At 39.0% G+C, this 16,640-nt stretch overlaps 1 protein-coding gene across 2 annotated transcripts in view; it reads right to left on the bottom strand.

Annotated features, from left to right (window-relative positions):
• Positions 1-16,640, bottom strand: part of GPBP1L1 (GC-rich promoter binding protein 1 like 1) — a 65,708-nt gene that overhangs the window by 30,252 nt on the left and 18,816 nt on the right. For both annotated transcript variants that reach the window (XM_047085867.1, XM_047085868.1), the window contains exons 2-5: positions 5,156-6,178; positions 4,044-4,158; positions 1,332-1,461; positions 466-752 (exon numbers count right to left, since the gene is read on the bottom strand). In XM_047085867.1, the coding sequence (XP_046941823.1) occupies positions 466-752; positions 1,332-1,461; positions 4,044-4,103 (477 nt within the window). In that variant the 5' untranslated portion in view covers positions 4,104-4,158; positions 5,156-6,178. The remainder of the gene's footprint in view (positions 1-465; positions 753-1,331; positions 1,462-4,043; positions 4,159-5,155; positions 6,179-16,640) is intronic.

The following is a 16,640-nucleotide window of genomic DNA, read 5'->3' as shown; positions in this document are numbered from 1 at the left end:
CCGACTGCGCCACCCAGGCGCCCCTCACAACTGCATATTTATAACATCACAATTATTTTATATAAGAGGGAAAAATCAAGAGAAAAAGACCTCTTACGATAACTGGAGAAAGACAATTTAAGATGCAAGACCATTTTTACATAATTTGAATACTGAATTTTGAATGTTAAACCTTATAAAACAAAGGCAATTAAGAACTTTTTAAAGTTTCGAAGGCATAAAGATGAAAAACATGATGATGTGCGAAAAGTTACACAGGAATTTTGGTCATTAAAAAAAAAAAACAAAAAAAGGAATTTTGGTCATTATCTTCATACTAATCAACTCCATCTAAAAACAATAAAAATCTAAATTTAGGGACTTCCTTTTTTAGCAATTTCTTCAATATTCTTATTATTAACAGGGTCTTATATTTATGGCATTATTTGTTAGGTTTTAATTAAACATCTACACTTTGATACTTACAAAGTCTTCCTCTTCGAATTGTAATTTTTCCACCTTGTCTTCTTTCTTTTCTTCTCTAATCTCTGTAGGTGGCTTCTCCTGAAAGGCACAGCCTTTCCGGGAGTGGAAGCTGCCATTCCAGTGGCGATGGTTCCCTGTGCCACCCCCACTACGCTGGCTCATGCCATCATGACCTCGGGAGGAGCCATGCCAACCAGATAGATTCCCTGTGATTCCAGCATATGTTCCCTTAGAGACACCAGAGTCCACAGAATCGTGGCGGAACAGGGAGGGCTGGTGCCAGGAATCTGGAATAGTAAGGAAAAGTAACACATTACATTTTTGCTTCCTGATCTGATTTACAGTACTACCAAAAGCACTTTAGGGGATCTTTTAAAATAAAAATAAAAGATTAAGGGGCACCTTGGTGGCTCAGTCAGTTAAGCATCTGACTCTTGATTTCAGCTCAGGTCATAATCTCACAGTTCGCGGGATCAAGCCCTGCATCGGGCTCTGCACTAATAGTATGGAGCCTGCTTGAGATCCTCTATCTCCCTCTCTGCCCCTCCTCCACTTGCTCTCTCCCTCCCTCAAAAAATAATAAACAAACAAATAAATAAAAGATTAAGCCCACAAAAAAGAAATCACAAAATACATCTTTTTCTTTTATGTAATTTCTATATGAAATCTTCCAAATAAATAAATGACATAGGAGAACACAAGAATGTTAGAAAGCCAATGTAACTGAATAATGACAATAGGAGATCTAATTGAAAAATATGTTCAAAAAACATCATCATTTCAAGATTATGGACAGACTTGCATCCCTCAATGTGGGCTTGCTCTGAGTAGTTTAAATATAGTCACAGAAGTTGGGCATGGCTTACCTCCTGTAGTTCGTAGAGGTCCATTGTTAAAAAAGCCATCAGAGGAATTATGTCGACGACGGCTTACTCCAAATCTACGGTCTCCTCGGGGTAGGTGTTCTCCGTGTTTTTCGAAGGTGGCTGTAGGTGACTAAGATGATAAAGTATAGAGAAGCAAACAGTTAAGATATCAATCTCAGTATCTTAGGTTTCGCATCAGCCTTTTAGAAAACAAGTAACACTGGCAGAAACCCCATTATGAGCATACGGGCCATAATAAGGGTACTATAGGCCCATGAGTTAGAGAAGTCCTAGGTTACATACTCAATCATTAACTCATTTTCTATATTCCAGAAGAGGAGAGATACTCATTTATTTGCATGAGAGAGTGAACAAAAACCCTGTTGATATCCATAAATAAGACCTCCAACTTTACACTTAAAGATATTAAGTTAATATTGCAACAGGAAAGGAAAAGATGCTTGCTTTCAAAAATTCTCAGGGCGCCTGGGTGGTTCAGTTGGTTAAGTGTCCGACTTTGGCTCAGGTCATGATCTCATGGTTTGTGAGTTCGAGAGCTGCTTCGGGCTCTGTGCTGACTGCTCAGAGTCTGGAGCCTGCTTCGGATTCTGTGTCTCCCTCTCTCTCTGCCCTCCCCCACTCATGCTCTGTCTCAAAAATAAAATAAACATTAAAACAATTATTTTTAAATCCTAAACAGCTTTATTACTTCCGTAAGTTATTCTAGAATTGGAGAGAAAGAAATGGTTTAAATACCACATCACCTTCAGGCCATTAACACCTACACAGTTTTTATAGTTTTATAAAACATTTAGTTCTGAATGTCACTTAATATTCATAACAGCACTATAATTTGGCATCATTCTCATTTTACTCATTTACACATGAAGAAAGAGGTCAGGGAAAATAAGTCTTTGCGGTTACATCATGAAAAGGAAGCAGTTTGAGAAATACAGATGAACTCTCATTTCCCTCCCTATTCCAAATAATTTTATTCTAGAACATTCTTTAGTTTCCAATGAGAGAACAAAGTCTAAGAAGTTGTGAAAAATATGGATATATTTGACAAAGGCTTAGAGGAAAACTACAGGTTGGGGCACAGATATCTTTGCATTTATTTTCTTATTATTAATATCCTCACCAACACTTGGTATTGTTAGTATTGCTTATTTTAGCCAATTCTAATGGGTTACAAAGATTTTTCTCCTTTCTTCCAGAAGTTTTATGGTTTTTAGCTCTTTAAATTAGGTTATTATCCACTTCAAGCTAATTTTTGTGTGTGATATGAAGGTTGAAGTCAAGGTTCTCACTCCCCCCCACCCATATTTATATCCAGTTCTAGAACCATTTCCTAAAAAGACTATCACTTCTACATTAAATTACCTTGGCATTTTAGTAAAAAAATCAACTGACTATACCTATAGGACAATTTCTGAATATTCTATTCCATTGCTTTATGTCTATGCTTATGCCAATGCTACACAACTTTGTTTATTGTAACTTTACTGGCAATAGTCAAACCATATTTCCCAATTCTTTTTACTTACTTCACTGTGCTAGATTATCTTTGCAGATAAGATCTACATACTTTTAAATGCTTTCCTGGATCTCACACCTACTCCCTCAGACCCACCATCCCCAAGGTTTGGGTCAAAATTATGCCAATTATGAGATCTTGGGAATTTCAAAAGGGCAATTCAAAATGAAGTTCAGAGAAAAAGGTTGTGGGTCTAGGCAGATAAGGAGTATCTGTCCCAAAAATCACATTTAAAAATAGGGAAGATGGGCCTTTTTTTTTTTTTTTTGAGATTACCAATCAACTTTGTCCCTCCTTGGGAAGCATTTTTAAGTTTATTAACTTCCCAAAGGTTTCTTTTATCAATAACTTAGGCTGTTCTTCTGTGTACTGTGACTAGGACTACTTTACTTCATATGAACTGGCTGTTTTCATTTGTCTTTATTCCTAATTCAACACACATTTTCCCCTGAAATCGTTAAGCAGATTATTATCTCTAAAACAGTTTCTATTTTTTTAATATTTATTTTTGGGAGAGAGAGTGTGAGCAGGGGAGTGGCAGAGAGAGGGGGACAGAAAAGTTGAAGCAGGCTCTGCACTGACAGCAGCAAGCCCAATGCAGGGCTCAAACTCACAAACTGTGAGATCATAACCTGAACTGAAGTTGGATGCTCAGCCAACTGAGCCGCCCAGGTGCCCCTAAAAGAAAATTTCTAAGATTTAATCTGAGATCCACATAGTAGTCAATCAATGCCTCTCCCTTTTCCTTCTCATCTGTTACTATACACAAATATACATTCATTCCAAAGGTCCATTTCCCCCAAAAAACATTTCCCCTTTACCCCTGCCCCTTTGTACCTAAATAATAGGTAAGCAAATATGTTTTAGTTCCAAAGTGTAGTGCACCTAATCCAGGAAATCTTGTGTGCCACATGAGAAAAGCTTAGCATGTAATGAAAAATGGGGGGTGGGTGGGGAGACACACTTGGCAGTGGCAGGGCACACACTGACTGACTTAGACTGCCTAATTATTTATATCCTATTAAAAGAAATGTGGTAAGCTGATGAAAACACACTTTAAACCCTCAGGCAAGGCTGAATATACAAAAAACACTTAGACTGTAAAAGAGAGGCTGTCAACAAGTTGGGGATAAAACTGTTATTTGGAAAGTTACTATAGGAATGAAGAACAGTACCTTAGCTGACTGTGGTGTTGAGAAATTTAGCCAAGCAGGAACAAAGTCATGCTGCGCCATTTAGGTCCAGTGTCTCTTTTCAGCAAGGTGAGGCATCCAACCTCATGGCCAGGATCTGAAAATGAGAAAACTCTAATCACTTATGCTTGCAAGACCTGGATACCAATGTACAAAAGAATCTGATTACTCTAAGATCCTCTCTTTATAAAAAGACCTACCCTCTGAGCCTCTCTAAGACTACTTATCAGACATACCTCAAAATTCTAAACAGGAGCAGCAGTCCATGAATATATGAGTATGAAAAACACATGAACAGAAAAAGGTGACATAAACCTGGAAGGTTATGAATTCTTGAGTTTTATGAGAAGAACCTTAAGAATAAACACCTGGGGTGCCTGGGTGGCTCAGTCAGTTAAGCATCTGATTCTTGGTTTTGGCTCAGGTCATGATCTCACGGTTTATGAGTTTGAGCCCTGCATCGGGCTCTGCACTGACAGTGTGGAGCCAGCTTGGGATTCCTTGCTCTCAAAAAATAAACATTTTAAAAACAAATAGCGAAAGGTTTGAAAAAACCAAAAAGAATAAACACCTACTTAAAACTACTGATTCTTATGAAAAGATTAACCTGCTCCAGGTACTCAGGCAAATTGTGAAAAAGCAGTAGAAAAGACCTTCCTAGAGAAGGAAGATGCAATCTCTCAAAGAGTCATTCTTGGGGTGCCTGGGTGGCTCAGTTGGTTAAGTGTCCAACTTCGGCTCAGGTCATGACCTCACAGCTTGTGAGTTCGAGCCCCGTGTCAGGCTCTGTGCAGACAGCTCAGAGCCTGGAGCCTGCTTCAGATTCTGTGTCTCCCTCTCTCTGTGCCCCTCCCCAACTCACGCTCTCTCTCTCAAAAATAAACATTAAACAACAAAAAAAGTTATTCTATTTAGTTCACATTAATTTCCTCCAACACCCACTAGCATTAGGTTTCCTAAGAGATCCATTGGTGTCTCTAAACCATCCCACTAAAGATCTCCAAAATTAAATACACCAGAAAACAGTATGTATTTTCCATGATACAGATACATACACAGTCTTCTTCCAAAGTTAGATATAGGAGAATATTTACCCCAGAGTGTAACCTCTGTGGTCCTGTTTCCCAAACTCCTTGAGTCTGCCAGCTGGATTTCCCACGAGGTTGTCTTGTTAAAAGGGTGCTTAAATAGGCTGGCCAGCAGCACGCCTTGTGATAAAGCACAAGGAAGCCAGACTCTGTGTGGATCGCTCTCAGTCCCCTCAATTGCTCATCTTTAACTATCTAATTCCTGACACGTTTCCAAAAAGGGGAAAGGGAAAGGGGAAGGGGGAAGGGGAACATAAAAAGTATTTGTTACATTTAAAAAATGGGGGGAAGGGGAAAGAGCTGTGTCTACGTTCACCTCATTCAACTTCCTTGAGTGACGGCACTATGATGTTGTTTAAATAGATAATACATGGACATCTGCACATTGAGTGCAAACACTGTTCATAACAAGGTCATAGCTAGAAAGACAGGTTAACTCATGTGTGGGCAAATAATGCCATCAAAGCAATAGTCAAAAATATAACATTAAAGAGTTATAAAAGATCTTCTGAACAATCAATTCTAAAGGCAAAACATCCACATGACAAAGTCCTTAATTTACAAATCTCATTATTCCTACACAGCTGCTAAAAAGTATGCAGATATTTGTATCTGTTTTAATATTCAAAATCTAAGGGCATAAGAAATCTTGTTTGTTTTTAATCAGACAAGAACTTGATATATGTTTCCCTCTAAAGAATAGCAGCTCTCAAGGCAAATTTCTTTGTTATATAAAGCTCCCAAATGTATCTTCTATTTCTTTGGTCTTCACTATTTATAAATTCACAGCAAAATTAAAACAAGCAGAAGGAAAGAAGTTAAGGAGTAGTTAAGGAGTAAAACAGTTCCAACGCTGAGGTTTTTCTCTCTTCAGTTTGCTGTATTTCACTTGTTCTGCCTCTCCTGAAGACTGAACTGAGCTGGAGGGTACTATGAAGAATCTTCTACTGCTTCAGTAGAGTAGTCACTTTTTATTTTGGATCCATTTCCATCATTTTTCAATCATTTAAAGGCCACAGGAATCTATCACTATAAGTGAAAAAGCAAAATAACACTGTATCACAAGAAGCAAAATCATTATTACATATAATTGCTAAAATGAGACACAGTCAAATGATCAATCAATAAAAGGTATTAGTAGTTAAAACTTTTAGGTCCAACTTAGACATTAATTTAATGTGTCACCGCCTATAGCAACAAAATAACTGGCTATAATTCTTTTAAGGATTTTAGACAAGTCAGCTGAACAGTGTCTGTTGTTTTATATAACCATACCTGTAATTAGCTATCAAAGGTAATTCAGAAATGCAAATTAATGAGTTTGTTAGAGTTAACATTTTCTCTCCTACATGAGAATAACTTGCTCTAAGTAATCAAAAAGCCATATAACTTGCTTATTACCACAGTCATCAACTAATACCAACCACAGCTTGATCCTTAAAAATAAGACATCTGTCATAGTATTCCTGATATATGATACATATTTTTAGATACCTAGTTATCAACTGAGAGACTTAGGCTCTTAGGCTCTGACTTACGATATACTGTAAGAGAGAACACAAATATTTCTTTGGCAAATTCCCATCATTCTTCCAGGGGCTAGATAAAAATTTTTTGATATAAGAGGAGGCTTGCATCTGTAGGCAACTCTGGTCTACACTGGTACAAAGTCTAGTTTTGGAGGATATTTCTCATATAATAAATTGGCAGCCTTGCTCTACTATTTTAAGTTCACGGGGATAGGAAATACCAAATTCAGGGCAGTAAATACCTCTGTGAGGAAAGGAAAGGAATCAAAAAGAGGACTTGGATGGCTTTAATTACATCTGTAATACTTTATTTCTTAAAGTGAGTGATACATATATCACTACTCACTCTACACTTTTTTAATTTACCAGCTTATTAAAGAATATGATAAAGGATATGAATCAACAGCCAGCTGGAAGACATGCATAAGGTGATGAAAGTATGCAGAGCTTCTAAGCTCTCTCCAGGTGCACCACTCTTCCCAATCTCTATGTGTTCACCATTCTCTACACTTTTTATATACTTAAAATACTTGAAACAGTAGTAACAGAACAAGCATACAGCAAGTTATGTATTGGGTGATGGGTATTGAGGAGGGCACCTGTTGGGATGAGCACTGGGTGTTGTATGGAAACCATTTTGACAATAAATTTCATATATTAAAAAAAAAAAAAAGTTATGTAAAAGATGGGCGTGCAGCGGCACCTGGGTGGCTCAGTTGGCTGAGCATCCAGCTTTTGATTTCAGATTGGGTCATGATCTTATGGTTCGAGAGTTTGAGCTCTGCATTGGGCTATGCACTGACGGTGCAGAGCCTGCTTGGGATTCTCTTTTGCCTTCTCTCTGCCCCTCCCCCACTTCTCTCTCCCTCTCTCAAAATTAAACAAACATTAAGAAAAAAAGATTTGAATGCAATTTATAACGTACACACACACACACACACACCCCAATCACCCAGAGTATATATATTCCTTCAGTACACATAGAAGTCATAAAAACTGACCTTATACTAGCTAGAAGTCTCCAAAGAATAAAACATTCTATGTTCTCTAACCATACTGTATTAAACTTAGAAAATGACATTCTTTTGCAGTTCCCATTCTCCTTCCCCCTCCTGAAAAGATCCTGTCCAAAGTCATTAGGTGGGGTCAAGCAAGGTCAGATCTATAGATCTATGGCAGAGGCCCATGTCAGGGTGCTGGGGCCTAATCAGGATGTGAAGTGTGTCCACGAAGGGTGGAAGATAGGGTAATGTGTGTATGGCAGCAGCCCAGTGAAGAATATCAGAGCCTGCTGTTTCCTGTTAGGAAACGTAAGGCAAAAGTCCTAGTAGGAGGGCAGCCCAATTCAAAGTGCAGGAGCCTGAGTAGAATAAGGAAGCCATCCTGGCAGAGGGACAAGGTCAAGCAAGTTGAGGACTTCCATGCAGCAAGATGCTTTACACAGGTATTGTAACCTGGGTGAAGTGAGGAAGGAATTAATGTAAGGGAGGAGGTGGTAACTGGAGTTTAGTTACATACTGGGAATTGATCAAAAAGTAAAAAGTATTAAGGAAAAACAGGAGTCAGATTTCTTACTGTGGGAGAAAGGAGGCAATGACAAAATTTCAAAACACACAGAATTACAAAAACCACTATGAATACATCTTCAGTATAACTGGTAGAGCAGTACTTAATGGAAAATAAGCTTCAAGAATACTTTTTTATGGACTTCAAGCTGTATTACAAAGCTGTAATCATCTAGACAGTATGGTACTGGCGCAAAAACAGACACTCAGATCAATGGAACAGAACAGAGAACCCAGAAATGGACCCACATACGTATGGCCAACTAATCTTTGACAAAGCAGGAAAGAATATCCAATGGAATAAAGACAGTCTCTTCAGCAAGTGGTGCTGGGAAAACTGGACAGCAACATGCAGAAAAATGAACTTGGACCACTTTCTTACACCATACACAAAAATAAATTCAAAATGGATGAAAGACCTAAAATTAAGACAGGAAGCCATCAAAATCCTCAAGGAGGAGGCAGGCAAAACCTCTTTGATCTTGACCACAGCAACTTCTTACTCAACAGGTCTCTGGAGGCAAGGGAAACAAAAGTAAAAATAAACTATTGGGACCTCATCAAAATAAAAAGCTTTTGCACAACGAAGGAAACAATCAGCAAAACCAGAAGGCAACCAACAGAATGGGAGAAGATATTTGTAAACGACATATCAGATAAAGGGTTAGTATCCAAGATCTATAAAGAACTTATCAAACTCAACACCCAAAAAACAATCCAGTGAAGAAATGGGCAAAAGACATGAATAGACACTTCTCCAAAGAAGACATCCAGATGGCTAACCGACACATGAAAAAATGCTCAACATCACTCATCATCAGGGAAATACAAATCAAAACCACAACGAGATACCACCTCACACCTGTCAGAATGGCTAACATTAACAACTCAGGCAACAACAGGTATTAGCGAGGATGTGGAGAGAGAGGATCTCTTTCTCTGGTGGTGGGAATGCAAATTGGTGCAGCCACTCTGGAAAACAGAGGCTCCTCAAAAAATTAAAAATAGAACTACCCTACGACCCAGCAACTGCACTACTAGGTATTTACCCAAGGGATACAGGTATGCTGTTTCGAAGGGGCACATGCACCCCAATGTTTACAGTAGCACCATCAACAATAGCCAAAGTATGGAAAGAGCCCAAATGTCCATCAATGGATGAATGGATAAAGATGTACACACACACACACACACACACACACACACACACACACAATGGAGTATTACTCAGCAATCAAAAAGAATGAAATCTTGCCATTTGCAACTACGTGGATGAACTGGAGGGTATTATACTAAGCGAAATTAATCAGAGAAAGACAAATATGACTTCACTCATATGAGGACTTTAAGACACAGAACAGATGAACACAAGGGAAGGAAAGCAAAAATAGTATAAAACAGGGAGGGGGACAAAACATAAGAGACTCTTAAATATGGAGAACAAACAGAGGGTTACTGGAGGGGTTGTGGGAGGGGGGATGGGCTAAATGGGTAAGGGGCATTTAAGGAATCTACTCCTGAAATCATTGTTGCACTATATGCTAACTAATTTGGATGTAAATTAAAGAATAAAATTAAAAAAAGAGAAAAGATACTGAAAATACTACATACAAAACAATATTTGTGTTTAAAAAAAAAAAAAGAGGGGCGCCTGGGTGGCGCAGTCAGTTAAGCGTCCGACTTCAGCCAGGTCACGATCTCGCGGTCCGTGAGTTCGAGCCCCGCGTCGGGCTCTGGGCTGATGGCTCAGAGCCTGGAGCCTGTTTCCGATTCTGTGTCTCCCTCTCTCTCTGCCCCTCCCCCGTTCATGCTCTGTCTCTCTCTGTCCCAAAAATAAATAAACGTTGGAAAAAAAAAAAAAAAAAAAAGATAGTTGCACAGCAATGTGAATGTACTCAATGCCAATTCACCTAATGCCACATACACTTAAAAATGGCTTAAAAGGTGGAGTGCTTAGGTGGCTCAGTCGACTGAGCGTCCGACTTTGGCTCAGGTCATGATCTCACGGTTTGTGGGTTCGAGCCCCGCATCGGGCTCTGTGCTGACAGCTCAGAGCCTGGAGCCTGCTTCGGATTCTGTGTGTCCCTCTCTCTCTGCCCCACCCCTGCTTGTGCTCTGTCTCAAAATGGTAAATTTTGTTATTTTACCACCAAAAAAAAAAAAGGGAAAAAATTTAGACAATATATTTGTTATTGCTTGATTAGCCACAGGGTGTTTCCAGAATGCTACACAAGAAGCTGATAAGGGCTGCTTTGAGGAAGGCAGCTATGCTCACCACTATACCACGAACGCTGGCAAGGGCTGCTTTGAGGGAAGGGAAAGTGGGGGTCATATTTTCTCTGTACATCTATGTATACCTTTTGGACTTTGAACTATGTGAATGCATTAGCCAGCAACAAATAAGATAAATTTTAAAACAAAAAAAACAAAACAAAAAACCCATACATCAACCAAAAAACTTATATCCATAATAGTGATTTTTCAAAAATGAAGGGTATTGAATTTTTTTTCTTAAACCAGAAAATAACATGTTAGAACACTATTAATGAAAACATATCGTAACTGAATATTGGTAATAGTTCAGATAAAATGGGAAAAAATAAAGAAAATCTATCAAGGAAAAAAAAGAATATTTAAATAAATGAAAAAAAAAAAGACTAGGGGCACTTGGGTGGCTCAGATGGTTGAAGGACTCACCCTGAATTTCAGCTCAGGTCATGATCCCAGAGTTATGGAATGGAGCCCCACATCAGGCTACACATTCAATGTGGAGCCTACTTGAGATATTCTCTCTCTCCCCCTCTCCTCTTGCCCCTCTCCCTTGCTTCCACTCTTTCTTAAAACATCCACACACACACGACTAAAACCAAACTGACACAAAACATTTTTATCAAGATGATGGAAAAAGAACAGTAAGGGATGACTGGGTAGCACAGGGTTAAGCATCTGACTCTTAATCTTGGCTCAGATCATGATCTCACGGTTCATGAGTTCGAGCCCCACATCAGGCTCTGTGGAACCTGGTTGGGATTCTGTCTCTTCTCTCTACCCCTCCCTCCTTGTGCGTGCGCGCACTCTCTCTCTCGCTCTCTCTCAAAATAAATAAATAAATAAATTTTAAAAAAGAAAAAGAGCAATAAAGCAAACCAAAAGGGGTGCCTGGGTAACGCTCAGCCAGTTAAGCATCCAACTTCAGCTCAGGTCATGATCTCACATTTGTGAGTTCAAGCCCCGCATCTAGCTCTCTGCTGTCAGTGCTGAGCCCACTTCAGATCCTCTGTACCCTCCCCTCTGTCCCTCTCCTGCTTGTTGTATGCATGCGCGCTCTCTCAAAAATAAATAAAAACTTAAAATAAAGCAAACCAAAGAAACAGAAGCAAAAAAGGTAAAACAATAGAGATGATTTATAATTAATTTATAGTTACAATAAATGCAACAGATTAAGAAATATTATGAGCAAAATAATTATCATGAGCAATTTATATGCTAATAAATTTGAAAATCGTACAGCAGATAATTTCTATTACATGATGAATCTGGCATAGTAAAAAACTTAAATAGACCTGTATATACTGTTACACACACCAAAGACACTTAAATGTGAATCAGAAAATGCCCCTTTTCAAAAGGGTCTGAGGTGAAGAAAGGAAGCTCAATCTCTACGTGGAATTTGCTCTTGGTTAGCAAAGAGGTGCCTTGTTAGTGAGCTGGGACAGGTTGGTTAGCACTTTGGCCCAGAACTAAAGTTTGGGACCAGACTGCACAAAAGGAATAGCTAATTCAAGGACAATCCCTTGATTTGATTCAGTGGCCCAGTCTAGAGATTTTTAAAATCACGACTGATTGCAAGACACACTCTGGGAAAGACCAGCATTTAATATAAACAAATTAAAGGAAGCCAATTCACACAATATTTAGGAAGGAAAATAAGCAGGACTTCATAACTAATGGGATACGGGAGTGGGTGTAAAGGAGAAACAGGCTCCTTTCTAGTTTGTACAACTACATAGATGACCATCATATCATTTGCTAATATAGGGAATAAAATGTTGACTCTTCCTTCAGTGTAATTCAGTTTTTGTTTTTGTTTTTTAAGATTTTATTTTAAAGTAATCTCTACACCCAACATGGGGCTCAGACCCACAACACTGAGACCAAGATTTGCATACTCCACCAACCGAGCCAGTCAGGCACTCCTAGAGTTGTTTTTATATATGTCTATACCTACAACTCCCAGTAATAAATGTAATGTCCATGTAATAGGTTTTTATGGAAAGACGTAACTGCTACATGCTTTTTTGTCTTAAAGAATTTTGGCTTAAACCACAGAGAATGTGAAATTCAAGGCAGGGAGATGAACCACCCATTAGGTTATTAAGCTGTTAGACACAAAGGAAAAATGCCTCAATTTTTTTTAATTTTAAAAATGTTTATTTGAGAGACAGAGACAGAGTGTGAGCGGGTGAGGGGCAGAGAGGGAGGGAGACACAGAATCCAAAGCAGGCTCCAGGCTCCACGCTATCAGCACAAAGCCCGACGTGGGGCTCGAACTCACACACCGTGAGATCATGACCTGAGCCGAAGTCAGACGCTCAACCGACTGAGCCACCCAGGTGCCCCCCAAAAATGCCTCAATTTTTAAACATGAGCAGTTCCTTTGCAGACCCGAGTAAGCATGTTCCTCCAGTCTTCCAACTGATGCTTATATACCATCTTTTCAGTCAATTCTCAATTCCAAATTTCTGTAACAGACTCCCAGTTGAGGCAGTGATTGCAGAAGAAATATTAATTGGCAATGCTTTGCTACTGGTATGAAAATTCTAAAGCTATCATGTATCTCTTAACAATTCCCACCATCCTCAATAAACACCACACCTAGGATGTAAAGTTATTATATAAAAGTGTGATCCGTGCACGCATGTGCAAAGTATGTGGTCGGGAGAAGATGGATGACAAATGGGAGTGTTTAGTAAAAGGCAACAAATAAAAGAAGAAGAAAAGAGGTCAGATAAAAAAAAAATTCCTGTTCTGAAAGCTAAAGACTAAAGAGAAACATGATAAAATGCCAATAATGGTTTTATTAGGATGGTGGAACTATGGGCATTTTGTTTTATCTTCTTTATTAGTCAACATTTTTGGAATGAAATTACTTTGTTCTGCAATTTTTTATAAAATTTTATAAAGTTCTCTGCTGATGCCTTTTGGAGCTGTGGCCATTTTTCTAGAGTGAGTAATTGAAGGGGCTTCTGCTTAACCACTGACAGATTCTGAAAAGGAAAAATTTCATCACTTAAAATTTTCTTAGAACTTTTTAAAAACATTGTACAAGACTAAATTAGAGGGGAAATTAAGATTTAAAAAATATATATTATATATATATTACATATATATAGTTTATATATATAAAGTTTATTTTCAGAGAGACAGTGCACGTGGGGGAAGGGCAGAGAGGGGGACACAGAATCCAAAAAGGGCTCGTTGTTGACAGCGGCAAGCCTGACGTGGGGCTTGAACCCACGAAATGCAAGATCATGACCTGAGCCAAAGTCAGATGCTTAACCAACTAAGCCACCAAGGCACCCCATAAGATATATTATTTTTAAATATGAGACATCAAGTATGTGGTCTGGATCTCAGAAAGGTCTGTTCTGGAGACAGAATTTTGGCAACTATCAGTATCTAGTAGATGATGCTTAACTTCAGAGGAGATGAGATCTAGGGAGACTATATGGATATAAATAGTTTTGAAGTGCTGTCTATTCCATCCCTCAGTTTCCATTTCTATTTGTCACTCCAAGATCCAATTACTCACCAATAAGAAAATTGGTTTCATAGGCACTACTAGTCTCTTCCATCCTCTGCCTCAGCCTCTACTCCTGGCTGCTAGATCTCTCTTCCTAAATCTAGGTTCAAATTATATCACAACACTGGCTGAGAAATTTTATCTTCCTACCAACTACAGAATAGGATTTAAGTTCCTCAGTCTAATAGTCAGAAATAAATGTTTCCTCACAAGTCATCCCCTCTGAAATCTGCAAAGGACTTTGTGCCTTCTAATGTACTTAACATTTACCCCTTCCAGTATAGATATAAATGTTGATCTTAACTCCCAAGCAGGCCAAAAACCTATTAGCTTCTATAATCCTGCCTTGCCTTTTTTTGAAACTCAATAGCATCTAACATAGTCTCCAGCATGTGGTAAGGATTCAAAGGTTTAATGAATTTTTACAAATTACAATAAAGCAAGGATGCAGAAAATTGGAACCTTCATACACTTCTGGTAGAAATATAAAATGGTGTAGCTGCTGAAAACAATTGGCAGTTCTGGGGCACCTGGGTGGCTCAGTTAAGCATCTGACTTTGGTTCAGGTCATAATCTTACCACTCATGAATTCAAGTCCCGTGCTGGGCTCTGTGTTGACAGCTCAGAGCCTGGAGCGTGCTTTGGATTCTGTCTCTCCCTCTCTCTCTGCCCTTCCTCTGCTCGCTCTCTCTCTCCTTCAAAAATAAATAAACGTTAAAAAAGGAAAAGAAAAAAAAAAACCCAAACAATTGGCAGTTCTTCAAAAAGTTAAACATGGAGTTACCATATGACCTAACATCTCTACTCCTACATACATGTCCAAGAGAAATGAAAAGATACGTACACACAAAAACTTGTAAGTGATATTCACAGCAGCTTTGTTCACAATAGCCAAAGTAGAAACAACCCAAATGTCCACAAACAGATGGAGAAATATAATGCGGTATATCCATTTAATAGATTATTCAGCTATAAAAAGGAACGAAGTACTAATACGTGCTACAACATGGATGAACCTTAAAAACTAAAAGAAACCAAATACATAAAAGGACACATACTATATGACTCCATTTATATGAAATATCCAATCCATAGAGACAGAAAACAGATTAAGTGGTTACCAGGGGCTGGAGGGAGTGTGACTGCTTAATGAATATGAGGTTTATGTTTGGAATAACGAAAAAGTTCTGCAACTGGATAGTGGTGACTGTTATAAAACACTGTGAATGTATTTAATGGCACCAAATTGTATATACTTTAATATGGTTACAGTGGGGGCACCTGGCTGGCTCAGTCAGTAGAGCATGTGACTCTTAATCTCAGGATCATGAGTGCAAGCACAACATTGGGCATGGAGCCTACTTAAATTAAAAAAAAAAAAAAAAATGGTTGCAATGGTAAATCTTATGTTAAGTGCATTTTGCCACAATTTAAAAAGTATAATAAGGCAGCTAAGTCAAAAGAAATAGTCAATATTAAATATAAACAGGGGAGCCTGGGTGGTTTAGTTGGTTAAGCGTCTGACTTCAGTTCAAGTCATGATCTCACGGTTCATGAGTCCGAGCCTCGCATTGGGCTCTGTACTGTCAGCACTGAGCCTGCTTCAGATTCTTTGTCTCCCTCACCCTCTGCCCCTCCCCCACTTTCATGAATGCGCTCTCTCCCAAAATAAACATTAAAAAAAAATAGAGAAACAAAGCTATTTAAAAATAAATAAATAAATACGAACAATGCTCTCCATTAAAAAAATTTTTTTTTCAACGTTTATTCATTTTTGAGAGATGGAGAGAAACATAGCATGAGGGGGAGAGGGGCAGAGAGGAAGGGAGACACAGAATCCGAAGCAGGCTCTAGGCTCTGAACTGGAGCCCGACACGATGCTCAAACCCACAGACTGAGATCATGACCTGAGCTGAAGTTGGATGCTCAGGTGTCCCAATGCTCTCCATTTTTATTCAGGTTTTATCTAAGTGCTTTAGCTCTCTCCCTATAACATGTATATCAGAAATATCTGTACCTGAATACTTGACCCAAACACGCACTCATAAACATTTGTTGAATATTTTTCCTTTTCCAAACCTGTAACTTATCAGGCATTTCATATATGCCTGGCAATTTGCAAAGTACTTCACAACATGATCTAATTTTATCCCTTATAATTAAGCTTGTAATGCAAGTAGAGGATGTCCCTGCCAAGGGACCTTCCCTCAATATCTTCTTCTACCTTAGGCTCCCTTTACCACTCTGATCTCAGTCAGTCATTTTCTCCACAGTCCAGCAGTGTCGCCATCTACTACTCTTGGTAACTTCTACCTCTTTCTACACTGGTTTCACTGCAACTAACAAAAAAAACACACCCACTTCTCCCCCAACTTTGAACAAAACCCTTTGCTAGGGGCGCCTGGGTGGCGCAGTCGGTTAAGCGTCCGACTTCAGCCAGGTCACGATCTCGCGGTCTGTGAGTTCGAGCCCCGCGTCAGGCTCTGGGATGATGGCTCAGAGCCTGGAGCCTGTTTCCGATTCTGTGTCTCCTTCTCTCTCTGCCCCTCCCCCGTTCATGCTCTGTCTCTCTCTGTCCCAAAAATAAATAAACG

The sequence above is a fragment of the Lynx rufus genome, unplaced genomic scaffold (genome assembly GCF_022079265.1).
Source record: "Lynx rufus isolate CCGP_SWC_20201006 ecotype Redwood Valley unplaced genomic scaffold, mLynRuf1.p SCAF_2, whole genome shotgun sequence".
Lineage (NCBI taxonomy): Eukaryota > Metazoa > Chordata > Mammalia > Carnivora > Felidae > Lynx > Lynx rufus.
The sequence above is the reverse complement of the archived record's forward strand: the minus strand, read 5'-3'. Positions and strand labels throughout refer to the sequence as shown.